The 23,536-nt window shown below is 57.5% G+C and overlaps 11 protein-coding genes across 18 annotated transcripts; all 11 read left to right on the forward strand.

Moving 5' to 3' along the window:
* Positions 1-44: 44 nt before the first annotated feature.
* On the forward strand, positions 45-1,019 carry ABB37_02492 (putative Qc-SNARE protein; the record flags this gene model as incomplete). 2 transcript variants are annotated; one of them, XM_015799495.1, is made up of 1 exon in its annotated part: positions 45-1,019. In XM_015799495.1, exon 1 carries the CDS (start codon positions 177-179, stop codon positions 1,017-1,019), a length of 843 nt encoding a protein of 280 aa, XP_015661097.1. In that variant the 5' UTR covers positions 45-176. The 2 variants fall into 2 exon arrangements, with proteins under 2 accessions (XP_015661097.1, XP_015661098.1); XM_015799496.1 differs by having other exon boundaries at positions 48-1,019.
* A 599-nt stretch (positions 1,020-1,618) lies between these two features.
* On the forward strand, positions 1,619-2,119 carry ABB37_02493 (hypothetical protein; the record flags this gene model as incomplete). Its single annotated transcript, XM_015799497.1, has 1 exon — positions 1,619-2,119. The coding sequence occupies exon 1, from the start codon at positions 1,745-1,747 to the stop codon at positions 2,117-2,119; it is 375 nt and encodes a 124-aa protein (XP_015661099.1). The 5' UTR covers positions 1,619-1,744.
* Positions 2,120-3,013: 894 nt separating this feature from the next.
* On the forward strand, positions 3,014-3,534 carry ABB37_02494 (putative RNA polymerase III C11 subunit; the record flags this gene model as incomplete). The annotated part of the gene is made up of 1 exon (XM_015799498.1): positions 3,014-3,534. The coding sequence occupies exon 1, from the start codon at positions 3,064-3,066 to the stop codon at positions 3,532-3,534; it is 471 nt and encodes a 156-aa protein (XP_015661100.1). The 5' UTR covers positions 3,014-3,063.
* Positions 3,535-3,951: 417 nt separating this feature from the next.
* Positions 3,952-8,166, forward strand: ABB37_02495 (hypothetical protein; the record flags this gene model as incomplete). The annotated part of the gene is made up of 1 exon (XM_015799499.1): positions 3,952-8,166. The coding sequence occupies exon 1, from the start codon at positions 4,240-4,242 to the stop codon at positions 8,164-8,166; it is 3,927 nt and encodes a 1,308-aa protein (XP_015661101.1). The 5' UTR covers positions 3,952-4,239.
* Positions 8,167-8,552: 386 nt separating this feature from the next.
* Positions 8,553-9,807, forward strand: ABB37_02496 (putative nucleosome assembly protein; the record flags this gene model as incomplete). 3 transcript variants are annotated; one of them, XM_015799500.1, is made up of 1 exon in its annotated part: positions 8,553-9,807. In XM_015799500.1, exon 1 carries the CDS (start codon positions 8,746-8,748, stop codon positions 9,805-9,807), a length of 1,062 nt encoding a protein of 353 aa, XP_015661102.1. In that variant the 5' UTR covers positions 8,553-8,745. The 3 variants fall into 3 exon arrangements, with proteins under 3 accessions (XP_015661102.1, XP_015661103.1, XP_015661104.1); XM_015799501.1 differs by having other exon boundaries at positions 8,558-9,807; XM_015799502.1 differs by having other exon boundaries at positions 8,570-9,807.
* A 974-nt stretch (positions 9,808-10,781) lies between these two features.
* ABB37_02497 (hypothetical protein) lies at positions 10,782-14,169 on the forward strand (the record flags this gene model as incomplete). The annotated part of the gene is made up of 1 exon (XM_015799503.1): positions 10,782-14,169. The coding sequence occupies exon 1, from the start codon at positions 11,257-11,259 to the stop codon at positions 14,167-14,169; it is 2,913 nt and encodes a 970-aa protein (XP_015661105.1). The 5' UTR covers positions 10,782-11,256.
* A 330-nt stretch (positions 14,170-14,499) lies between these two features.
* On the forward strand, positions 14,500-15,665 carry ABB37_02498 (hypothetical protein; the record flags this gene model as incomplete). Of its 2 annotated transcripts, none has more annotated exons than XM_015799504.1 (1): positions 14,500-15,665. In XM_015799504.1, the coding sequence occupies exon 1, from the start codon at positions 14,754-14,756 to the stop codon at positions 15,663-15,665; it is 912 nt and encodes a 303-aa protein (XP_015661106.1). In that variant the 5' UTR covers positions 14,500-14,753. The 2 variants fall into 2 exon arrangements, with proteins under 2 accessions (XP_015661106.1, XP_015661107.1); XM_015799505.1 differs by having other exon boundaries at positions 14,578-15,665.
* A 423-nt stretch (positions 15,666-16,088) lies between these two features.
* On the forward strand, positions 16,089-17,256 carry ABB37_02499 (putative mitochondrial nuclear cap binding complex subunit CBP30 (CBP30); the record flags this gene model as incomplete). 2 transcript variants are annotated; one of them, XM_015799506.1, is made up of 1 exon in its annotated part: positions 16,089-17,256. In XM_015799506.1, exon 1 carries the CDS (start codon positions 16,225-16,227, stop codon positions 17,254-17,256), a length of 1,032 nt encoding a protein of 343 aa, XP_015661108.1. In that variant the 5' UTR covers positions 16,089-16,224. The 2 variants fall into 2 exon arrangements, with proteins under 2 accessions (XP_015661108.1, XP_015661109.1); XM_015799507.1 differs by having other exon boundaries at positions 16,092-17,256.
* A 483-nt stretch (positions 17,257-17,739) lies between these two features.
* ABB37_02500 (hypothetical protein) lies at positions 17,740-18,727 on the forward strand (the record flags this gene model as incomplete). Its single annotated transcript, XM_015799508.1, has 1 exon — positions 17,740-18,727. Exon 1 carries the CDS (start codon positions 17,963-17,965, stop codon positions 18,725-18,727), a length of 765 nt encoding a protein of 254 aa, XP_015661110.1. The 5' UTR covers positions 17,740-17,962.
* Positions 18,728-20,587: 1,860 nt separating this feature from the next.
* On the forward strand, positions 20,588-21,304 carry ABB37_02501 (hypothetical protein; the record flags this gene model as incomplete). Of its 2 annotated transcripts, none has more annotated exons than XM_015799509.1 (1): positions 20,588-21,304. In XM_015799509.1, exon 1 carries the CDS (start codon positions 20,663-20,665, stop codon positions 21,302-21,304), a length of 642 nt encoding a protein of 213 aa, XP_015661111.1. In that variant the 5' UTR covers positions 20,588-20,662. The 2 variants fall into 2 exon arrangements, with proteins under 2 accessions (XP_015661111.1, XP_015661112.1); XM_015799510.1 differs by having other exon boundaries at positions 20,591-21,304.
* Positions 21,305-22,025: 721 nt separating this feature from the next.
* On the forward strand, positions 22,026-23,173 carry ABB37_02502 (hypothetical protein; the record flags this gene model as incomplete). 2 transcript variants are annotated; one of them, XM_015799511.1, is made up of 1 exon in its annotated part: positions 22,026-23,173. In XM_015799511.1, exon 1 carries the CDS (start codon positions 22,283-22,285, stop codon positions 23,171-23,173), a length of 891 nt encoding a protein of 296 aa, XP_015661113.1. In that variant the 5' UTR covers positions 22,026-22,282. The 2 variants fall into 2 exon arrangements, with proteins under 2 accessions (XP_015661113.1, XP_015661114.1); XM_015799512.1 differs by having other exon boundaries at positions 22,219-23,173.
* Between the last annotated feature and the right edge of the window lie 363 nt (positions 23,174-23,536).

Consider the following 23,536-nt stretch of genomic DNA (forward strand, 5'->3'; position numbering starts at 1 on the left):
ATCTATCATCATCGCCGCTGCATCTCCGGCCACTTGTTCTTTTCAGCAGGATTTGTCTCGAACTTGTTGGGATCCACGCAGCTGCTGCACTCATCGAATGCTAACGGAGAAAACCGTGTACATCTACTCCTTCACATTTATTGCGTCATTACTCCACTTCGGAAAGTGAGAAGAGAATGGCGTCAAACGGCTGCTTTATTGCGGCCCTCATCGCACGTACCCATGACCGTCTGCCGCTCTGCAGCTACACCGACGAGAACTATAGCAACGCCAACGTTATCCGGCAACAGGAGCAGCGCATTGTTGAGCGGATGGAGACGCCCGCCGGCGGGACGGACCGCGCCGCGGCGAAGGGCAGCTACTACGAGAGTTTTGATCACAAGGACAACGTCTACTTTGCCTTCCAGGATGCTGCGACGGACCTGACATTGGTGGTGGCGGTGAACAAGCTGTTACTGCGCAACTCGGGCGACATCAACGGCACGAACAAGTTAGCGTGTGGGCTTCTGGATCTCATCTTTGCGGAGTTCATTCAAATGTACACGACGGAGGAGATCACGGCGCCAAACCTGCGCGCTTATCAGTTCATCAAATTCGACACCACCCTGCGCAAGTGCGTGACGCGCATCATGCAACAAGACCGCACGACGGGGGACGGCATTGTGGTGGGTAACGCGGCGGCCGCGGCGGGGCACAGCGGTGGTGGGGCCAACGGTGCGGTGGGTAGCGGCGGTGGTGGCACCGGCATGACACGCAGACAGGTGAACCCACATTACGATGCACTACGGCAAGAGATTACGGACGTGCACATGGTGATGCGAAAGAACCTGGAGGACCTCATGACACGTGGTGAGGGCCTCGACACGATGACGAACTACTCCGCCGAGCTGGTCGATCAGAGCTCCCGCTACTACCGAAAAACGGTGCAAATGAACCGCATGCGACTGTTGAAGACGTACGGACCACCGGCGGTGATCGGCACCTTTCTGATCCTCTTCTTTTACTTCTACTTCTTCTGAGAAAAAAGAAAACGGAAAAAGGAGAGAGGGCTGTAGGGAGAGGAGCTGATGAAGGTCAAATACGTGGCTTTTCTTCTCGGGAATGTGGACAAAGAGCAATATGTGCTTCGCTTCTTTGCTCATATGCCCGTTGCACTTCAGACCTTTTGCATCCGTCGGTCGCTCCTTCGCTAAGGCTCTTCCGTGTGATATGCTTCTGCTGTTCGCAGCATCGTGTAGACGGCGTTTGGGTAGCAGCGCCGCGAAGAGGAAGACACAGAAAACACAACGCCGCCAACCTACAGCAGCAACTAAAACAAAAGCTGGCTACACTTCATGTTGCAATACATATACAACTATAATAACATACACATTGCGATGGGAAGCGTTTGTTTCTCTTCCATTCGCAGTATTGAGTCCTGCTGACATGCTATTCACACAACTCAGTTTCTTGCTGCTGAGTCCGTTGCGCGATTGGTGACGGTGTGCGCGGAGCCACGGAGCTCACGGTGTTCAGCAGTCCTCTTCCTTTGCATTCGTTTGTCATTTCCGTCTTCCCCCCCCCCCTCCTATTCCTCTTTCATTTTTATCCGTTTCTACTTGATGGCCCGCCTGACCGCAGCACTGCGCCAACACACCCAGTTTTACTCCCTTTTTCTTTCTTGCGTCTCACCCATTAGGAAAGTGATTCGAAGCAGTCGTCTTGTACCTTATATCCACTCACGAACACCGATCCATTCATCGCCATGTACAGCGAAATCGGCCTGGCCCGTCCTCGGGGACGTGAGGAACGTCTCATGCACCCGGTGGAGTTCATTCAACGTAGCGCCCCCCGCCAGGAGGAGGCGTTGCGCATGAACAACATCCGCACCACGCACGGCCTCGGCGCCGCGAGCGAGGTGGCGCTGACGGAGATGACGCTGCTCGGTAGCCGTCGCCTCGGTGCGCTGCCAAGCAGCAACACCCTCTACAATGCCTACCGTGGTAACTTTACGGAACTGACGCCTCATGACGTGTACGGCTTGCCGGAGAACGATCCGAATGTGCAACCGGCGCCGCGTACCTTTGTGGAGCGTCAATTCTACGGCCACGAGCTGACGATGAAGACGATGGGGCTGTAGAGGAAGAAGGAGAGATTACAAAAAGGAGGGACATCAAAGATTCTTCCGTTAGTCTTACCTTGATGAACCTCTGCTGATGTGAGGTTAGTCAAGCTAACACAGCGAAGGTGTAGAACGCATCTTCACTGCGGCGTACCTCGTGTCTCAGCACTCGTCTCCTTTCTGTTGCCGTTGGTTTATCGCGTTGTACGCACGTAACGAAGAGACGTGAAGAAAGGAAAAACGTGTCGTGAGCCGTCGATCGAGGTAGACGCTGCTTTGTCTCCGCGTTGTTCCTCGTTGTTCCTTTTCCCGTTGCGTCGACAGCCGCCTGTCGGCTTCTACGGATGCGTGTTATTACGACTCCTCTATTCTCATATTGCCTTCTCATGGCGCTATATGTTTTGTTGTGGCTGCACACTTGAAAAGAGAAAAGGAAGGGAAATAATGTATAACGTGAGGGACGTCGGGGGCGGCTCAAATGACGTCCCACGACAACAAACGGTGGGAACTCCGTGCTCTGCTACTGGTAAGACTTTGCAGACTTCTGATAGCGTAAGAAAATGTTAAGCGTTTGTTTAGGAGAACAATTTTCATCTTCTCACTGACCACCTCCACTTTGGTGTCGCTTTCGATGATCGCGCCACCCTGCCGCTGGCGGTCCGCTTCAGTGGATCGTGCTGGGAAGAGCCTTCCACGACAGCTGCTGTGGTCACCAGTTGCCACGAAAGGAAAGAGGAAAGAATACAAAAGACTCTTTTATTCGACCTCCTCTTGTTTCCGAAGACTCTTAAACGCCGGGTTTTGCCTTTCGCCTCTTTTGTTCATCTTTTCCTCATCTCCCTCTCTCTCTCGTCGTCACTAACGGTGTTTTTTTTTTTAATGTCTTTTTGTGTACTACGGACTTGTGGGAAAAGAAGGAAAGCGGAGAAAGCAGCTGGCCCTCCCTCCCCCGTTCACCCGCAATGTTCTTCTGCCCCTTTTGCTCCACCCTCCTTCTCGTGGAGACGCTGCCGGACGGCAATGCTCTTCGGTGCTCCACCTGCCGCTACGTCCACAGCGTGGCTAGCACGCAGGGCATCGTCGACACCAACGCCCTCGGCGAGCCCGTCTTGACCATCCACCACTCGTTTGTGGATCAGAATAAGAAGCTGATGGATGCGGAGGACGAGGCAGGTGGCACGGCTGCTGCCGCTGCAGTCGGTGCCGCCTCCGCATCCCCCACAGTCGTCACCGTTGCTGCCACTGCGGATGAATGGGTAGGTGACGGCTCGGCGGAGGGCGGTCAAATTATGACGATTCCCTGCCAAAACGAGGAGACGCCGTGCGACAGCACGAAGGCGTACTACATTCAGTTGCAGATGCGCTCCGCTGATGAGCCGGCGACGGTGTTCTTCAAGTGCGTCAAGTGTGGCCACCAGTGGCGACAGGACTGAGGGTGTTGTTGCAGGGGGTCATATCTCGATTGCGTTCTCTCTTCGACTGTGGTGCGTTGCCGCGGTGAGCACGATTTTTTTCCCCACTGATTGCTGACGCGCTCTGCTAACTAAGCCTAACAAATCGACCAAAAGGAAAGCAAAGAAAAACGAGGAGCGCCAGTTACGCACGACACGAAGGCTGCTCATCTGAATGAAACTGAACCTTTTCTTCGCGTGTGCGTCTTCGACCAAGCGACTATCCCACTCTGTATTAAAGGAATAGTAAGAAGCAGGATCACATTCAGCCGAAGACCGCGTCGTTGAGTCTTATCAAGCGGGCGAAACACAAAACTGCTTCCTCGACTTTCCTCTCTTGTCCTTCGCTTCGCCCCCATCGCGCCTGGTGCTTTTCCCCTCAACCGCACCAACCAACGCAGAATCCACGCTGCACACTCAACTGCGCCGCTGCTTTCGGCTGCTGCGTCGCTGGATGGATATTAGCGCAATGGCTCGTCCTCTGCGTTGTCGTTGAGAACATTGAAGTCACTTTGTGCCGCCCCTGCCGATCTTGTGAAGAAATCGAATTTTTTCTGTTGCGGCTGCTTACGAAGCGTATTTAAACACGGGAGACGCAAAGCGTTTACCTCGAAGCACCTACGCTCTTTCTGAGCTGTTGCTGTTCCTGTTTGCGGAGACCAACCAGAAGCCTCCGCGTTCACTGCAATGCCTGCTGTAGAGAGTCTCTTGCAGCTGTACAGCCTCGACGAGAAGGATGGCACCATTACAGCCTTCGACAGCTACGGGAGCGACGTGCATCTCGGCACCAGCACCGGAAAGCTGATTCGCCTGACCATTTCAGAGACGTGCCAAGGCGGGGAGGCGACGTCGACGGAGTTCTTTAAACCTACCACACCTCCATCACCGACGACTCCCGCTATTTCTACTTTAGCGCCGCGCGAGCAACAACGCCGAAGTTCAGAGGCGTCGTTGCGCACGATCGTGTCGCGGCGGTGCACGCTGTCGAATTCAGGGGCAGCGGTGCAGCAGCTTCAGCACAGCCGCAGTCAGCGCGTTCTCTTTGCGCTCTGTGAGGGGCGCCTGCTGCTCCTACACGCAGAGACCTACGCCTTGCTGAGCAGCATTGCCACGAACATCGTGTCCTTCTCCGTTGCGCAGCCGGTGCGAGGCAGCAGCACCGGCGCGGCGCTGCACGATGGAGGGTTTACGCCATCGGTGCTGGCATCGTACCCGTCTCACCCGTCCCGCCCACACCCTGGCTGGTCAACGGGTACCGGTGGAGACGACGAGGTGACCAGCCAGCAGGGCCGCACTGTCGCGCACACCCGCACCTCCAGCGAGGCGAGTCACGGCAGCTCGCTGCCGTGGACGCCGCGCAGCTCCGCTGCCAGCCCAGTCGGTGCCCCTTTCGCAGTAGCGCGACGCAAGCCCAGCAAAGCACACGTGGTATGCGTGGCGGAGAAGAATAACAAGGAGTTGGCGGTGTATCTTGTGGATCGTGTGTCCACCGCGGTGCGAGGAACGGCCACTGTTCTGCCTCTTCACGGGAGCACCTCTCCATCGCTGTCTACAATAGATGTGGCAAGCGACGGTGGTGGAGGGGGGAGTAGCGACACACCGCGGCTATCGACACGATCTGCCGCGCAACCGCCGCGTGTGGTGCTGCGTCAGCGCTTCGTCCTCCCAGAGCCGGCGCAGCGGGTCGTCATGTGCACACCGTCGCCGGTTGTCGCCCGGGTGCTCACTTCCGGCTCGAACGCCAACACGCCGCGTCCGGGCACAACCGCGGCATCCGCAACCGTGGTGGAGGCGGGATTGACAGTGTGTGTGGGCATGCGCCGGGAGGTGAGTCTGCTCCCGCTGCTCGGCGGTGTGCCGCGCTGTGTGCTGCGTTTAGACGGCAGCCGACCGCCGCTGCTGTCCATCGGCAGTGATCCCAATACCTACCTGGTGCGTACGCAGGCGCCGAACACGGTGATGGAGGTTGGCGTGCCGCCGTCTGCCGCCGCTGCCGGGCTGCGAACTGGTGTGGCGGGCGACGTCCACGTGGAGGCGGCGGCGAACCCCATCCTACTGCGCATGGACTACCACCGGATGGCCGCGGGGGGCAAGGACGTGAAGGGCCCGCTAGCGGCTTCGTCGAAGGTGCAGCCCGGCAAAGAGGACGAGCTCATCGTCGGCGACGTGTTCCAGTCTGACGGCGTCGTCGAGCTCGTGCTGGGGCGATTCCCCTTCATATTTCTCTTCACGGCGGAGCACTGCGATGCGGTATCGTTGCTGAGTGCGGGCAGCAGCAACAGCGGCGATAGCACTTACAGTAACACCGGCTCCTCCTCATCGTCGTCGTCGTCGGCCCAGCGCATCCCCCTCCCCGGCATCCGCCACGGCGCCCTTTATGGCCACGGCAGTTCGCTGTTCGTGGCGAGTGATCGCACCGTGTGGTCCCTGCAGCTCTACCCGTTGCGTGCGCAGCTGGCGGAGATGGTCCAAGCAGGGCGCAGCAACGAGGCTTTCCAACTCCTGGCTTTCCACCAGCAACGTGCGTTGTCTCTTTTACCCAGCGGCACTGGACTTGGCGATGGGGAACAGCTTCACCTGCCACGGCATCCTCATCCGCTTGCCCTGTTGGAAGGCGACCTACACCGCATGGCCGGTTTTGTGAGTCTGTACAAAGGAGACGTGGCGGCTGCCATCGACTCTTTCCGTGGCCACCTCGACCCTCGCGAACTCCTCCTCTCCGTGCCCGACTGCATTCCACCTCACGCGCTAGCATTCAAGCCGTCACGATCGATTTCCTCCGCTACTGCTGCCTCTCCGGATGTGGAAGAACTACCTGAACCACTACCACTGACCTCTGCCGTTTCCCTTTCAAAAACTGTCGGTGGTGGGCATGTGCTGCACCACGTAGAGGCGCCTCTCTCCGCCGCAGACGTCCGCAGCTTTCTGTTCTCAGACAGCGCAACAACTCTAGCGGAGCAGCGAGACATCACTGCAGAAGGGGCGGTGACGAATACCGGTGAGCCTTCGGTGCATGTGTCGTACTGGGATCAATGGAATGGGCCGTGCGTGTACAACAGCGGGACGGGCGACGTGTCCCGGGCGTGGCGGGCCGCGTTCGACTCGCACAGCCTCACCTCCACGCCGGACGCCTTCGCCGCACGCTGCTACGAGGAGCTGAAGGACGAGCTGCGCCGGTGGTTCGCCGCGGCGCTGCTGTCTCCCGAGGCTGAGGCGCTTTCCGCCAGAGCCGGAAAAGAGGCGGCGGAGGAGAGCTGTGGCGGGCCGACGGCGACGCCGCGGAGAGATGCAGACGACGACGGTCCTCTCTCCCTTCCCACCTCTGTGCCCGCGCATGCCGACCCACCCACTCATCGACGGGCGATGGCACACGCGTCGTTGGTGTTGGCCTGGCAGGCGCGGGACTTCCACACCGCATACACAATTGTGGCACGTGCGACCACGACCGGGTTGTGCGTGGAGGACTGCGACGATGTGCTGCGCTACCTGCGCGAGTTTCGGCTGTTGGCGCTGCTGCACTTCCAGGTAGGCGACGGAGCGGCATGTGAGTGTCTCTTGAGGAACTCGGTGTGCTTGTCGACGACGCTGCCGCTCCCACCACCTGCTGCTGCGCCATCCGCTTCGTTGCAGCGGCCCGACGACGTGCAGTTTCAGCTGTCGCAGTTGCGTCGTTGTCTGGGTCGGAAGTTCGAGCAAGGAGAGGCGGGAGGGAGCAGCAATCTTCGCAGCGGCTGGGTGGACGGTGCGCGACCTCAGTCATCGTCGCCGTTTTCTGACGAGGTCGCCGAGGCACTGATCTGTGGTCGAGGATTACTGATGCAACCGTCGGTGGCGCACGTGGCGCGTGTCGCGCATCTTCTGCTCGGCGCTCCCTTGGGTGGCGCGATGAACTCTACCTTAGCGCCGCGACAAGCTTGGGAGCAGCTTTTGGACAGTATCGTCGCCTGCTACGCTTCTCAAGTGTGCCCGCCTTCCCTTACGACGGGCGACGCTGCAAGCTTTGTACAGCTTCATTTCACTTCGTCAACCAACACCCGCAGCGGCACCATCGCACTACCGCACGCCGGGCCTGTTCTCACCACTTTCGTATCTCCTTCTTTCTCCGTTGTCCCAGCAGTGCAGCGGGGCAGCAGAAAGGCGACCCCGCCCTTGCAGGACAGCAGCCACGGTGTTGTCCTTCACGTGCTGCCCTCCCCTCTTTCCGAGTACTTCTATGCAATCGAGAAACTGGACGTGTGCGTGGTGCGACATCTGCTCACACAGCAGCCACGACTGGCGCAGGCGAGAGATGTGGACGGCTGCACCGGGCTGCACCTTGCCCTGGCGCAGGTGCGTGTGGTGACCTTTGCGGAGGAACGCACACCATCAGGCCTGCAAATGCACGAGCGGGCGCGCAAGGCAGAAGGGCAGTCGGCCACGCTAAAAGTGCTCTGTGCTTTGGTGGGATTGCTGGTGGGCTTTGACTGTCCAGCGTCTGTTCTCAGTTGCAATGGGTGGAGCTGCTTGGATGTGGCGGCTGTCGCGTGTGGAGGAGACGAGACGGTGTTTGACATCGTCTCGGCTGCACTTCTCGCGTCTTTGGAGATGCGCAGATCGGAGCGGGAAAACGCGTGAAACCGCTAAATTTTTAAGCGTGGCCGCCGAATCGGCAGCATCGTCAACTCTCCGGTTCTTCGTTTTTGTCCTTTTTTTTCTAATCGTCCTCCGCTGCTTCTATGGAGTTGTTGAGTGGCCGTGCAGTTACCAAGAGATCCTTGAAAGAAAAGGAAAAGCAATACATACGATCTCCTTCGTTTCGTTCACCGAGGCATCACCATGCGACACAGCAACAACCTCGGGTGATAGAAAAGCACGCAGAAGCTGCCCTTGTTTCCCCGTTTGTCTGCGCTTCGAACCCTCTAACAGGACGCCATAGGCCTGACTAACTTCGATCTCCTTCGCTCCTCCTTCTTCATCCCCTCGCCCCCCCACCCCTTCCTCCGTTCATTTCCTCGTGACGTAGAGAAGCGTGAATTCGAGTTCCTCGTCTTTTTCTTTGTCTGTTTTCCTTGCCTGTTTTGACTGCATCAACGCGCAGGAAAATACACACATATCTTTCCCCTGTCGACACGGTGTACGCCCACGCCAAAACGCCACCACACATTCCACCGACGTAATTCCTCTCCTTTTACGCGAAAGATTCAAGAAGACAAGATGCCGCCGAAGCACCACCGCGAGCCTGTGGTGATGCCGCCCGTGGAAGACGAGGAGGACGATATGATGGACATGGACATGGGCATGACGGACTTCCAGAAATACCTTGATCCCGACTTCTCCAAGAACTTCATGGCGAGCCTGCCCGAGAAGATCCGTCAGCGGGCGCAGGTGCTGTCCGCCTACAACGAAGACTACCTCGCGGTGCAGAAGGCGTGCAAGGACAAGGAGACGGCAATCCTGCGCCGCTACGACGCCCTCTTCGCTCCGCTGCTGCAGCGCCGCCAGGAGATCGTAACCGGCGCCGCCGTCACCGACGAGGAGGTGAGGAAGGGCATGCCGGCGGAGCACGAGGAGCAGGTGTCGGTTGAAATGGACCCCGCCGCCAGCTCCGAGGATGTGAAGGGCCTGGAGGGGTTTTGGCTGCGTGTGCTGCAGCACCACGTCGTGATCGGCAGCACCATCGAGGAGCACGACGAGGACGCCCTGCGCCACCTCGTCGACGTCAAGTCCTTCGTGGCGGAGGGCGACTACGGCAGCTTCCAGGTAGCCTTCACCTTCTCCCCGAACGACTACTTCGAGGAAGAGACGATCACCGTGGCGGTGGCCGTCAAGGACACCGACTCGAAGCTGACGTTGCCAAAAATCACGTGGAAGCCGGGCAAGAACCTAACGATGCGCACCATCTCGAAGAAGCAGCGTGCCAAGCGCACCGGCCAGACGCGCACCATCACCCGCGAGGTACCGCAGCCGTCCTTCTTTTGGCTCTTCTGCAGCAAGGCGGAAGTCGACGGCGAGGACGACGAGGAGGACGAGGAGGACGGCGACGACGATGAGCAGCGCATCAGCACGTTGGAGGTGCTGCACACCTGTGTGATCCCTAACGCAGTGCGCTACTTCACCGGCGAGGCCCCGGACGGCTGCAGCGATGCCGACGAGGACGAAGAGGAAGAGGAGGAGGAGGAAGAGGAGGAGATCCAACTCCCGCGCGGTCGCGGCGGTCGCGGCGGTCGCGGCGGTCACGGTGGTGGTCGTGGAGGCCGAGGCGGTCGCGGCAACTAGGAGAAGAAGACGGAATTCTGCAAAGCGAAAAGGATTGGTGAGGAAGTGCGACAGCAACGTTGCGTGGATCTTCTTTGTGGTACTTCAGCGGTCTAGAAACTATGTTTCTTTTCCCCCTCTTCTTCTTTTGCTCAACTGCGCCGAAACCAGCTGGGCAAATATTTGTCCATCGCCGCGTCGTGTGTCTCACTGTGTGTACCCTTCTTGTCTTTTTATCGCCCCCTTTTCCTGACGGTTATCGAGCACCAACGACATTAGACAATTCTCGGCCCCCCCCCCCCCTCGTATAAAATCAAGGAGGCAGCTACCTGTGTAGAACGGAGGTGACACAAAATAGACGCGTGTGTGTGTGTGCTTGTGCGTGTTTTCTCCTTTTCGTTTTGCGTGCTCCGTTCTCCATCGATTGGGCTGGCTGTCCGTGAAGCAGGCACTAAAAGACTTAAATGTTGACTCGCGAAGAGGAAATTTCTCTTTAAAATGACAGGATAATATCTCTAATAAAACAAGAGAAAGTTAACGCAATGCAACAACAACGCACGGGCGAAAAGCGACGCTTGCTTTTTTCTTCTTCTTTCTTTGCTGAAACCGAACTTCGCCCGATAGACGTTTTCGTCCTTTCGTCGGCGGCGAACGATGCCGCGATGAGTGTACGTTGCACGACCGTTGTAAGTGAGCGGCGAGCGCGCACATGGCGGTGTGCTCATCAATCGAAGCGGCATCATGAAAAACTCAAAAAGAGAAGCGAAGAAACAGTTGCGTGGGTATTTCCCTCAATGTGTGCTCGTACGCGCGCGGACACACACACACACGCCTGGAGTGACAAATACGCACCGAGACGAGAGGGAAAGAAACGGAAAAAAGACTTGATAAATTGAACCATTTCTTTTTGTATCTCGCTGAGTTCACCTCCTTCTTCTTTTTTGTTCTGATTCCTTCCGACTCACGCCACCTTCGCCAAACATCCTTCGTTGTGGAGCGCTACGTTTCGGTATCTGCATCAACAACAGCAAAACAGTTCCGAACGGTTCAACACATCCTGGGGACCTTCCAGAAACCTTTACACATAGACAAGACTGCTTCTGCGGGTTTTCCGCACGGCTGCTCTCCCTGTCCTCTTTTCTTTTCCTGGACATCAGTGCGAACGAACAAAGACATTGCTACTGCTACAGCGCCATACACAAGACGTAAGCGCTTGCTTCAATAGATTCCACCCTTTCACTCACACCGTAGGGAAACCCTGAGGGCTCTTCTTTCTTTCTTTATTGAGGTTATTCGACTTCTCCTGAGCAGTTTCGAGCTGTCCGCTGTTTTGTGTTCGCTTTCGTAAGTTGAGAGCGCCGAGCCACGAACACAGGCGAACGTGCGGCATTTTTCTCCGTCAAGTTTGAGGGTTTCTGTTCAGTGGTGTTGTGTTCTTCCCTCTTTAGAAATACTTATTATCCCACTTCCATGACGTCATCTTCGGCGCCCCTGGCGTACCCGTCCAGCGGGGAGTGCAACGTTCTGATACAGCGCTTCAAGCTACTAAACCTCGTGCAACGCGTGGCGCACCGCGATGTGAGCGAGATGATCGACACCGTCGGGCTGGAGAGCTTGGTACGAAAGGGAACGCTTGCAAAGTGGGCGTGGACAGCGGGCGATGATTGGAACAACGACGATGGTGCGTTTGGCGACCGTGGAACTGAAGCAAGCTACGCTGGCTACGGCAAGTACACGGCCCGGCGCAGAGCGGAACGTCAGCGCCATCGAGCCAACACAGAAAACGCAGCGGCAACAAGATCCGTCTCGCAGCGCACCACCTCTCCCCCTGGTCCCGCGCGAATGGCGTTTGGACGGTCCACGACGGGCTTCGAGGCTCGCGTTGCCGCCGCGCGGTGGAACAGCGGTGTCGAGGAGGACAACGAGGAGGAGAGCCGCAAGTACGGCCTGACGAGGCGCGTCGATGTCGCGGCGCCGCGGACCACCAGCGATGGGCGGGAAGAGAGCGCAACACGACGGCGTTACGTGGTTCGACGCACGCAGCGGCTCCTGCGCAGCAGCCCCGCCGACCGCGACGCATTTTTCTCACGGCTGGCTGAGCCGCGTGAGCGACCCGAGCCGGTGGTGGAGGACGTCTTCGTCTACGATGCGGTGCCCGACCGTAGAGGGCGGGACGGCGGTTCATCGCGGTCCAAGCTGGGAGCGCGGGAAATTTACTTATCCGGAGACGGGCAGCGAGGTGAGCAGGACGACTACTATGCCGCACAAAACCGTCGCCATGCGCCACCCTTAAGCACCCTCTCCCTGCCATCACCACCACCTCTGGGTTTCTCGCACTCATCCTCCACCTACGTGAATCGCCGCGGGGGTGCTGAGGGCCACTCGTTTGACGCGGACGATATACGGGCACACTATCAAGGCACGTCGTCCATGTATCCGCCCCCATCCCACGCCTTAGCCGCGCCAGGCGGCGTGCCGTCGCAGCCTGGCGAGGGTCGATACCGCTGCGGCTACTCGAGTGTGCAGGTACGAGGCGAGTCGGAGGAAGAGGTGGAGGATACCGCACTACCCTCCGCGCTGCCTCCTGCGCCGTCCTTGCAAGGGCGGCAGCAGCAGCAGCTGTCGTCTGATACACCTGCACCGCTGCACAGCGGCGGGCAAGAGGAGGCGGAGGAGTCAGTCGAAATGCAATCCACGCTTCTCCCTACGGAATCAGCTCCTGCGGCACGTGGCGCAGTCCCGGATGTGAAGCTGGCCTCGTTCGCCGATGGCCCCGCCCGGCGCCGCAACGTGAACTTTGCCCTCAACAAGGCAGACTTGTACGACGGCATGCCGACGACGGGCAACGACAACGCGACGTCCATGGACTCGAATGCGTGGGACGTGCCAGGGGCGACTGCATCTGCAGATTGCGCACGTGGACCTGAGTGTGATGACGCAACAAGCCCCGTTCTCTCGCATTTGCATTTTCCACGCGCAGGCGGCAACGCTGCCGGTGCGCTGAATATCACTGGCAGTGTCCGTGGTGGGGGTGGTAGCAGTCTCAGCTCACCCGGTGGGCTGAAGACACGCAGCAGCTCCGGCGTGGCCGGCTTCCCGAAGTCTCCACGGATGGGTCGCGGGTTGGCCCCCAAGGCGAAGCCGAAGGGTGCTGTTGTCGACTCGCAGATTCCTGTGGAGGCCGTGCGCCATGCCGCTGCCCTCATCACCCGCGCCAACTCCACCCCCACCATCGAGCCCTCCCCGAACACGAGTACACCGGGCAACAGTTACGTAGCGGCACACGCCTCCCCACAATCGCAGCAGCCACCGATGTCCAGAATCCGCTCCAACCCAGTTGGCTTTGCCCACGGCGGCAGTATCTTGCTCTCTCCGCGGCCAAGAACGGTGGAGGTCAGTGCCGATAGCCGACAGCAGCACATGGATGGCGGTCAACACTCCCCCGAAGCCCCTGTTGGCTCCGCCGTTTCCGCACCCATCACACCACGCTTCTCCACACGCACAGGCGCCGCCGTTGCCGAGGCCGCTGCGGCGCCCGCGGGTGTGTCCACCGCAGCTGGCGCGTCGACGGCGGTGCCGGTCAATGAAGGCGCACAGCAATCCTTTCAGGCGGTTTCTTCCAAGGTGGACCACATGCTCCAGAATCTGCAGCGCATGCTGCGGCGTGTGTACAAGGACGGCGGCGACGAAGTGCCCGACAAGTTGGTTGAGGCGGATCCAAAGACGCAGCAGCGGACTACGCGTGGGGGCGGGGTCGGGGCGAGGACTCCGTCCGAGGATGACGCGTACAGCTCCTCCTTCGAGGAGTCGGACAGCGAGAAGGACACCACCGGTGCGGGTAACGACAGCTACAACATCTACCGTGAAGAGGATGGACTCGGCGTGGACGGCGAGGACGACGAGATGCTGCTGTACACCCAGATTCAACACAAGGTGTCTCGCCTCGGCGCAGCGATGAGCCGACTCACGCTGCCCAGCAGCAGCGAAGACGGAGAGGGGAGTGTGGCGCGGGAGGCGGCGGCGGCAGCGGCGGCAGTTGCGTTTCGTCAGGCGGAGCGGAGCAGCACCGCCCCTGCCGCACCCCCGTCGTCGTCTGCGCTGTCTCCTGGACGCTCACCGGGCTCTCGACCTGCCGCCGCCCGCCGTGCTCGCGGGGACATTCCTGATGGGATTGTACAACGCCTTTGTGCGTATCGCATGGAGCACTTCCAGTACATCGCCTACAACGAGCGGCTGTGGAACACCAGCACGACCTCGCAGTTTGTGTTTGCGCAGCGTTTAACCGCCGCACTCTTGGAGGAATGCTGGGCCGAAGTCATGGCTGAGGTGGATGCGAATATGAGCGAGTACGTGGAGGGGTTGGTGGACCACGAGCTGCAGTAACACCGATGAGGCGGATCGCGTGTTGCTCATTCTCCTTTTTTTTTTAGTTAGCGGAATGCCCTCAACGCCGCTGCACACACGCACCGAGGTGCGTGCTTTTTGTCTACGCGAGAAAAATGAAGAAGAAAGCAAAGCAAGTGTTATGGAGGTTGCCTGCCCATTCGAACACAGAAAGCCACTACAGGAATGACACAGACGGACTTTGCCACCAAAACAAGAAAATAGGGCGAAGTAAGAACCAGGGGACTTCCAATGAAGTGAACAACTTGCATTCAGGGCCCTATCGCAAACATCAACTTTTTGTTTTTACTTTCCTTACCTTTCTTCTCTAGTCTCTTTTTCGGAAGGTCTGCTCACGGGACGCGGCTACCGTAGTAATGTGCTGCCCTTCTCCTTACCGCCAAACGAAGTCGAGCCACTGATTCTACGCGTTGCGCATTACCAATCAACGACACATCATCTCTCTCGTTGTCGCTTTGCTGTTTATTAGCGTTCTCAGCGTCAGCTCTTGATAGTCCCTTCTATTAGTATTATTCGTTGCATTTGCGTATTTGCCGCCTCCCTTCGATTCAAAGTGGCAGGCGATGCCCGCGAACGGCGCGCAGTCCCCACGCGGGGCGGCGTTTCCTGTCGCGTCTGTGTCTGCTGCCGCCGCCGAGGCGGATGCCGATACGCAGCAGCTGGTGAACCTCGTCAACCGCTTCGTAATCAGTTCCGTGCAGTTCCTAAATCGATTTGCGGAGGAGTGCGAGTCGAAGCTCATCCGCACCGACGCGGCATTGCGGCAGCTGGAGCTGCAGACGCAGCTGCTGGAACACATGCTGCTGTCCAGCGGTGTCGTCTACAGCGAGGGAGAGGACGGTGAGGAGGAGGGCGAGGAAGGGAGGGAGGACGGCGCCGCTTCGACTTCACGCCCTAGCGACGCGGAGGGGGGAAGCGACGACGAAGACAGCGAAGCGGCGTACGCGTACGACAGCGACGACCATCAACACAGCCGGCGAAACCGCCGCCGCCGTCGCCACCGTTCTCGAGACCGCAGCAGCAACTCTGACAGCATACGCCGCCTCCCAGCGCCGCCTGGTGCGTACAGAGGCGGCGCGTCCCCGCCAGCGGCCCCCGGTGCCTACCGCAAGGGACCGTCCATGCCGCCCCCGGGTGCCACGCGTGCGGCAGCTGCAGCGCAGGAGGCAGCCGCAGCCCGTCTGGCCACTCTCGCTATCGTTGGCGCTCCCGTGTTGCTGCCGCAACCGTCTGAGTCCGGCGAGCCCCCCGCGCCCCCGCCACCACTGGAGCTGCGACCGGGCCGCCTGTCGATGCGCACCCACCCCAAGCTGAAGGGCTACTATGAGCTGCTCTCCTTGCGCGTACCGGCTGCGTTTGTGAAGGCCAAGATGCAGGCAGATGGCTACCAGGCCGACTGGCTCGACACACCCGATGCTCCTGCGCCGGCTACGCTGTCAACGGTGGTTCGCGCTTTCGCTGACGAGCCGGATTAATAGCATCGCCTCATCAACTTCAACGAGTGGTGCTTTTATATTGTTGTTGCACTGGAGTGTTCCGGTGGCGGAGTTCCTCCTTTCTCTCTCTAGCGCAGTGTGTGTCGTGCGGGAGCTGTGTGAGAACACCATGGGTGAAAAATGCATATACGATCGAACACCAACACTGAAGAGCCCACACGCCCAACAATGCTGAGCACCGTTGCAACGAACTCCACGGAGAAATTGGAAGTTTTTTGTAGGGACCTCAACGCGGTACCTCTAGCAACAACGTTAGCTGACTGTGGTCTTCTCTGGCTTTCACGTTTACTTCGACGCTTCCGACGGCTTTCATGCCGATGAGCGACTTGCGTCTCCCTTTGTGAAAGAAACATATTTTTGACGTCCTCCTGCACGCTCCTTACTTCTGTCTTCTCTCGTGTCAGCAGCTCCAAGCACATCCAACACGGACGTTGCGCGCGCGTAGCGGCAGCACCCAAAATCGTACCGTTAGCGGCATTTTTTTTTTTTGACTCACATTTGTTTCGCGTTCATCAAAACGCGTGCCCGCAGCTCCCTCATGTCTGGGGGAGACCAGAACGGCACGCGAGGGACGGGGTTCGTCCACCTCAACACCCCCGCAAGCATCCACTACACCACTGGGCAGACGCTGTCCCTCTCCGCCCTGCGTCAACGCAAGTCTCGCGTGGAGTGCGTCGTACTGCCCGAGTCGGTGGCCGTGTGGCGTCGCGCCTTTCAGCGATACGTGAAGGAGGAAGGCTACAGCAGCTACGCCGCGGATGTGGAGGATGAGCGGGCGGGCAGCGGCGTCGTTCTGCCTCCGTTGGTGCCGCAGCGCAGCGGCCCGGAGCGGCGTCGTGCACAGGACGGCGTGTCGGCAACGGACGCCTTCTTCTGCTCTCCAACTTCTTGTGGGGCAGCGGAGGCAGCAAAGAAAGCGTCCACCGCTGCAGCGAGTGCCACGTCATCCGCAAACGACGCTGCGGCGCCAGTTCAAGCCGCGGCGACGGTGTCATCGTCCGGCAGCGCGGACGCGTCGTCGTCGTCGTCCTCTTCGGCGTCTCCGCTCGCCCTGCAACCCGCCAAAGGCATCACCATCGTGAGCCACCACAAGGTGGCGGGCCGCCAGCAGTTCGTCTACCCCGACTACGACGGCGTGCTGTCGGCCGGAGTAGTGCCGCAGGTGATTGTGACGGAAGAAGAAAAGGCCGAGGAAGAGGCGGCGAAGGCGTTTTACATATCAGCACTGGACATGACGGAGGAGGAGCTGGCTGCGCTGGAGGAGCTGCAGGCGCTGTGGAAGAGCCGCGCCCGCAGTCACTCGTTTCTCGGCGCACAACACCGCAACGCGGCGAAGGGATCGACGGACCCGTCCACACCAGAGGAGGAGGAGCACGTCTCCTCCGGCAGTCGTCAACACGCCAGTCGAGAAGATCGTCCGTTGAAGTCGCGTCGCGTCGATGGTGGACACGAGACGGTGGAGGACATCGCCTACGCCGAGGCAGAGACTGCGGTGGATGACGCATCAACGCTGGATAAGGAGCTGGCCGAGGCCTTGCGTTTGGCGGACGATCTACTGCGATTTGCGTAGGTGCGAACATTTTTTTTTTTCTTCACTAAATAGGTCGACGCTTGACAGCGAGTCGCAGAGACTGTCTCGCCTTTGAAAGAATCTGACCTCTGTCTCGTTACACTTGGCGGGCTGCGGTTACTTGAACTTCACGCACTCCAGTTCGCACGACTACGCGAGCGAAGAAAGAAGGCAGTCATACACAACTGGTGTGTGCTGCTGTGGAGTGCAGCGCGGAGATTGTTTTTCGTTTTTCTACCAATCATGTTGTTTCCATGCAAACGCGGCTTTCTCTACCTTACTTGACGGGAAATCATCACGCCGGACAAAGAGGTCAGAATCTCCGGCTCCTTTCCCTGATTGGGTTTGAACAGCAAAGGTTTCGGCTTTCCATCCAGCATTATTCCTTCGTACTACTTTCTCTCTCTCTCTCTCTCTCTCCCCCCCCCTCTCCCGCTCCCCTCCAACGGTATCGTGCTCCTTCTCGCCCTTCCACCATAAATAAGGGACCGCGCAAGCCGTGGTGTGCGTTTTCCGGTCTGCAATCACCATCTTCCTCATCTTTTTTTTTCTCGCTCTCGTACATCTCTGTCATCACCTACATATATAGTTACATTATAAGGAAAAGAAGAACATAAGAAGAAAAGAGTTCCACTTTAACGCAGCAAGGAGAGCACACACACAAAGGAACAGGCAAGCTCCTCTCCGCTCGCTTCACGCACTTCTCATGCTCCGTCGGTGCCTTCTTACGCCCGCACCTCGCCGTGCGCCCCTCATCGCCGCCCTGCCGTTCTGCGATGGCTGCCGGCGATCCTATGCCACCGACCGCCCGCACCAAGGCACCCGCTCCTCAGCGAAGGAGCGGCGGTACTACACCGAGCCCCTCCGTGCCCCGCAGTCCGGCGTGCGCACCGTCGTGGGTCGCTTTGCGCACCCGTCAGGTGTCACTGCGCCGCCTGCGTCGGCCGGTGTCTCACGTAGCTCTGGTCCCCACGCGGGTGTGACGAACACGGCGGTGAACACCACGGCACGGTGCCTGACGACTCGCTTGAACCCCAAGACGCAGCTGATGAAGGTGCTTGCGGCGCACGGCCGCACAGTCCGCTACGACAGCGCTGGTGTGCCGGTTGAAGGGTCGTGGTATCTGCTGCCGTGGCACGAGCAGATGCGCATTCTGGCCGCGGTGATTAGTGCGCTGTGCATCACCAAAGCCTTCTTCGACGGCGTGCGCTTCGAGCTGCTGTACTACGGTGTGTGGAAGCTTGGCTACCGCAACAACGACTCCTTGATGAAGCGCGTGCTGTACTACGGCTCCACCGCGCTCCTGGCAGCTGGCCTCTTCTTCAGCTTCAATTTGAACTTCTTCCTCTCTGCCTGGTTGGTGGGCAGGCGACAGATGGCTGCACATATGATGAGCCGCGGCTTTTCTCACCTATTGCCGCAGCGTGTGATGCAGTTGATGGAGCGTCGTATGAAGTTCAGTCTTGTCTAGGCAATCGAATGGGCGGCCTCAACTGTTTCTACGCTTCATGAGGTTAACGAGTACAGCAGATTTTCTAAGATAACAGGTTTTTTTAAAGTGTCCTTTTTCTTTTCTAAAAATATACACACTTGACCGTTTTTTTTTTATCTACTCGTCTTCAAGTATGTGTTGTGGCTGACCACCCGAAACAGAAATGTATCAGGGCGAGAAAGCTTATCTATATCGCACACAAGTGAACGTTTTGGTGCCCCTTTTCTTTTTCTTTTTCTTTTTCTTATTCTCTTCTCTCTTCCAATGAGGGGAGAAAGTATCATCACATCGCCGATTTATTGTGTGCAGCGTATACAAATAATTGGGATGGGCTCTCCTCCTTGGAGCATCTTTTTGTTCTGTTTTGTCTCGCCGAGAATTTCCTCTTTGCTTCTCAGTGTCTTTTTACTAATATTATTCTTATATTGTGCGTGTCGGTTAGCTTGAGGCTGATGTCGGCGTCTCCCAAACGTCGTGGGAGGTATTTTTAAACAACTGCGGCGAACAAAGAAATGCAGCTTGTTTCCGCCTCTTTGGTTTTCTTTTCGTCTTTAGCCATCTTTCGCGACGCCGAATCACAGCCGCCCCTCCCCCCTTTTTTGCAGTGTCTATGTTCTGCAGATCTCTGCATTCGTTGGGTTACTATTCTTGTTGCTTTCGCTTCTTCTTCTTTTAAAACTAACTGTATCTGCTTCTTTTTCCTTTTGTTTTCTTTCCTGTGTGTGTGTGTGTGTGTGTGTGTGCGTGTGTGCGTTATGCATAGGAATACTAAGTGAAACTCAAGTGTGCACGCTTCATGTGAGCTGCCTCTCAGCAGCGATGAACCCATTAAAGCACTGATGTTTATTGTCAGCTTTGATGTTTTTTTTTTCTTCCAATGTTGAGCTGCTTCATCCTTCTTTCTCGAGGCTTCGATATTCCGCGTCAGATGCCCTCGTTGTTGATTTTCCTCCTCGATTCGCGTTCTGTCGCAAGATGGTAATAATCGGGCGTCAGACACATGCTGTCTCTCCCTCCCCTCCTACCCATTAAAAGGGTACACAATTCGATGCTTTTACGTTTTTGGGGGTTCTTTTTTGCTGCTTTTTCTTTTATCTGCTCAAGTGCTTTCGCTTTTCGTGTCTGGTACTGCGAGTTTAGCGAGAGGGGGAGTACGACCACGACTGCTTTCGCACGTTTCTTCTTCCTCTTCTCCAAGCAACTTCAGTGACAAAACAGTGCATCCCCTCAGTGGTTTTCATTTTTTCTTCTGAAGCCCCCTGCTACGTTCTTTTCAGGTTTTGGGGCTTTTCGCCTTTCTGCTGTGCAATGCGTACACGGCGCATTATTGTGATGCTTTGCCGAAGCCTCGAACCTTTCTTTCTTCATGAAAGATTCGCCTTGGTGGCGTATTTACCGCTTCTGTACTCGCGTTCTTCGGGATCTTTTTTTCTTTCTTTTTCTTTCTGCGTTCATTAAATGCTTGGGGTTTGATGAAAGACGCAAACACCAGGGCTACCTTTGCCGGAAAGAGTAAAACGAAAGCAGTGAAATAAATTGGTGGGGAAGAGGCACCTGCCGGAGCTTATTGAAGACAAGGTAACACAGTTGGGGTGTCACGATCTTCGGTAACACACGAACGCAAAAGATTTTTTTTTTTCACGGCGGTGTTTCTGCATCTGACAGCTGCGTTATTTCTCCCCGTCAAGGATCGCCTCACGGCAAAGACAATTTCTTTTTTGGCAAGTCTTGTAAACAGCTTGCACTCACTACTGTGTTCTCTCATGCCTTCGCCTTTTTGCTATTAAACCACTTATCTTTTTCACATAAACGTACGCGATACTGTACCGTCTCCACATCAGAAGGTACTTCTCCCATTAGTCCAGTAATCCGCTGTTTCTGTTTTCTTTATCCCCCCCCCCACTCGTCCACGCAATGCTCTGCCGCCTCAACCTCAACCGCATGCTTGTCTCGCCGGCAACGACGTCGTCACGAGCGGCTACGTCGTCGATAACGCGCCACAACCCCCTGCGTGTTGCGCAGCGACGGTGCGCCACGCAGGCAGAGGCAAAGGCATCTACAGAAACGGCACAGAAGGCCACGTCGGCTGCCGGCGGTGCGGCGGAGGCGAAGGCCGCGCCACACGCCAATCCCGCCTCGCACAGGCCACATCGCAAGGACTGGCGGACGCACAAGGACATCGTGTACGTCAAGGGTGTACCGGCGAAGGGCAGTCTGTTCAAGCTGCCCCTGACGGAGCAGTTTATCATCTGCCTGGTCTTCTCAGTGGCCGGCACCGGGGCTGTGTACCTGGTTCGTCCGCAGATTCGCTACCTCTGCCACCACGGGTTTCTCGGGCTCACAGATGAGGCGGGGTGGAGGAACGGCCCGTGGCTCTACCGTGTTCTGTACTGCCTCATCATGTTCCCGTGCTACTCGATGATCTTGTTTGTCTGTGGTGGATTTTTTGGCCGTCGCATTTGGTTCTCGTTTATGATCCACAAGATGTGGTCGCGCTTCCTGACCCGCAACGCCTCGAAGCGGCTGGCGTACATGCTGGACATTCAGCATTATTGAAGAAAGAAGATAATTGATCGTCGCCGCGTCGGTGGCACGGTGCTCGGGGAAGGCGGAAGTCAGCAGCGGAGAGGTTGCGTTCCCTCCTTTTGCCCTTTTCTTTGGTTGCTTTCTCCTTTGCTCACATTTCTAATCGGTGTACGTTGGCGGCCACTCTTTGCGCTGCTGAAGTGCTGTTAGCGCGTTGTTGTGTTTTTGCTGGGTCGGTCGTCCTGCTGGGGACAACGCGTCTTGTGTAACCCATCAACCAATCAAGAAGAGACTGGACATGCATACGACTTTCAACGTTTAGTTATCGGTGTTGCGTGCAAGGCCTTCATGTACACACGCGGCGCACACGCTACTCGACAGCGGTCACTTCGTTGGGGTGGGATGATCGGGATCGCACTGTGCAACCACAGAAGAAATGCAACGTGGAGGCTACTGTTTGTGTTGGTTGTTGCTGTTTTTGTCATCTGGTTTTTAGAGGCTGTACGTGGACCAAGACGGACCTGCTCGTTCTCGCGACGGAATGCGAAGGTTTTTCTTCATGCCTTCAAGGCCGAGGCAAAGTTTTTATTTCACATGATGGTCACGTGGTGTGCCCACTTGCGGGACCATAAAGGATTGCCCTACGATTTGTTGATACCGGTACTCTTTACGACGCTATCGCTAAGTGTTGTCCTTTCAGTCCTCTTTGTTTCTCTTTCTCTCCCTCTTTCTCTTGACGCTCCGGGCGTGAAGAAAACACCGTACGTTTGCGCGTTGTTTGCGGCTTACTTACAGGGTGAAAGCGGTAGCACACCTGCGTTGAAGCTGTCTTGTCTTTTTTCTTTCTTTTACGTAGGCGTTTGCGTTCGTCCACTTGTTCACGTGCACTTCTCCATATCTCCTATCTTTGCTTGGCGTGTAATTCCACCTGGTTTAAAACTTTCAGGGCACGTGCGTCTCCTTTCCTTTCTTTAGAGCTTGTTGTTACATATATATCAACTCAACTTCATGGAGGACACAATAAACGTATTCGGCCGTGGCACCCCCGCCGGCGAGGCGATCTACCGCTGCTACGTCACCCCGTCGAAGCCGAGCACCTTAGACCCGCAGCTGGCCGCGCTGTTGGCGAAGCGCCGCCAGGAGCGGGAGGCCGCGGAGGCGGCACAGTTCCACCCGAAGTCCATTCCAAAGTCCCAGGCCCCGGTGAACCGCCCACGGGTGGGCGTGGGGAAGCGACCGACCGACGAGGAGTGCGCCAAGTGGCGCCTGCAGCAAATCCCGCATCGTCGCTCAAAGGCGACGATTGAGGCGGAGGCACTGGCGGCCACCGCGCTCCCCCCACCACGCAACGGGCGTTTTGCTAAACCCCCGGTGACCGAGGCAGAGAAGGATCGACTTGCGGATGTGATGGCCTACGGTGCGGAGCTGCCCAAGCCGAAGGAGCTGACAGGAGCCCAACGCGTGCGATACAACCGGCTAAACAAGCGAGCGGAGCTGGAGGACCGCTTTGACGCGTTGCTTCAATCCGCGCAGGACATCCAGAAGGAGTTGGCGCAGCTGCGTAAAGGACTGCCGACTCCCGCAGCGGTCACGTCGAGTCAGAACGGAGAGGCCTCCGCACCTTCGCAGGAGCTACCTGCCGGGCGCAACCTACGTAGCGCCGACACCAGCGGTAAAAGCGCATCGTCCGATGTGCCGGTGAGGGGGGTCGGGACCACCTCTCTCGCGGTTGCGGACGGGCTCAGCGTCGGGGGCACCCGACTGGCCCGCCAGGGCAACGGCCTCACTAAAGTGGAGCACCGCAGTCGCGAGCGTGAGCTGCAGGAGCACCTGACCACCGTCATCTCAGAGATGGAGGCGGTGGACCACGAGCTGAAAGGGCTCCCTACAACGGCGTAAGTAAAGAAAACGACTAGAATAACACAAGCAACGTGTGACGGCGAGCAAAGGGAGACGCACTACTGCATAACTCTGCCGATGGGAAGCTGTGATCCCCCCTCCCCCTTCGTTGCTCTCCCTTTCATTCTCGTATTACGGGGCGGGTGGAATGCGGCGCGCTAACTTCTTTGTGATGTACAGATCTGCTTCAACTTTTTTTCTTCCGTTGGGTTTCTTTTCCGCGCTGCGGAGGGTGGGTGGGTGGGGGGGGGGGAGCCGGTTTCGCTTTTGTGTGCGGTGTTCCTCCCCACCTGCTGAAAGATGTATGTTTTTGCTTTATGCTGTTTTGTTTTTCGTTGTTCGCGTTACCAAAGCCGGCACTTT

This window comes from Leptomonas pyrrhocoris, assembly GCF_001293395.1.
Source record: "Leptomonas pyrrhocoris isolate H10 chromosome Unknown, whole genome shotgun sequence".
NCBI classification, from domain to species: Eukaryota; Euglenozoa; class Kinetoplastea; order Trypanosomatida; family Trypanosomatidae; genus Leptomonas; species Leptomonas pyrrhocoris.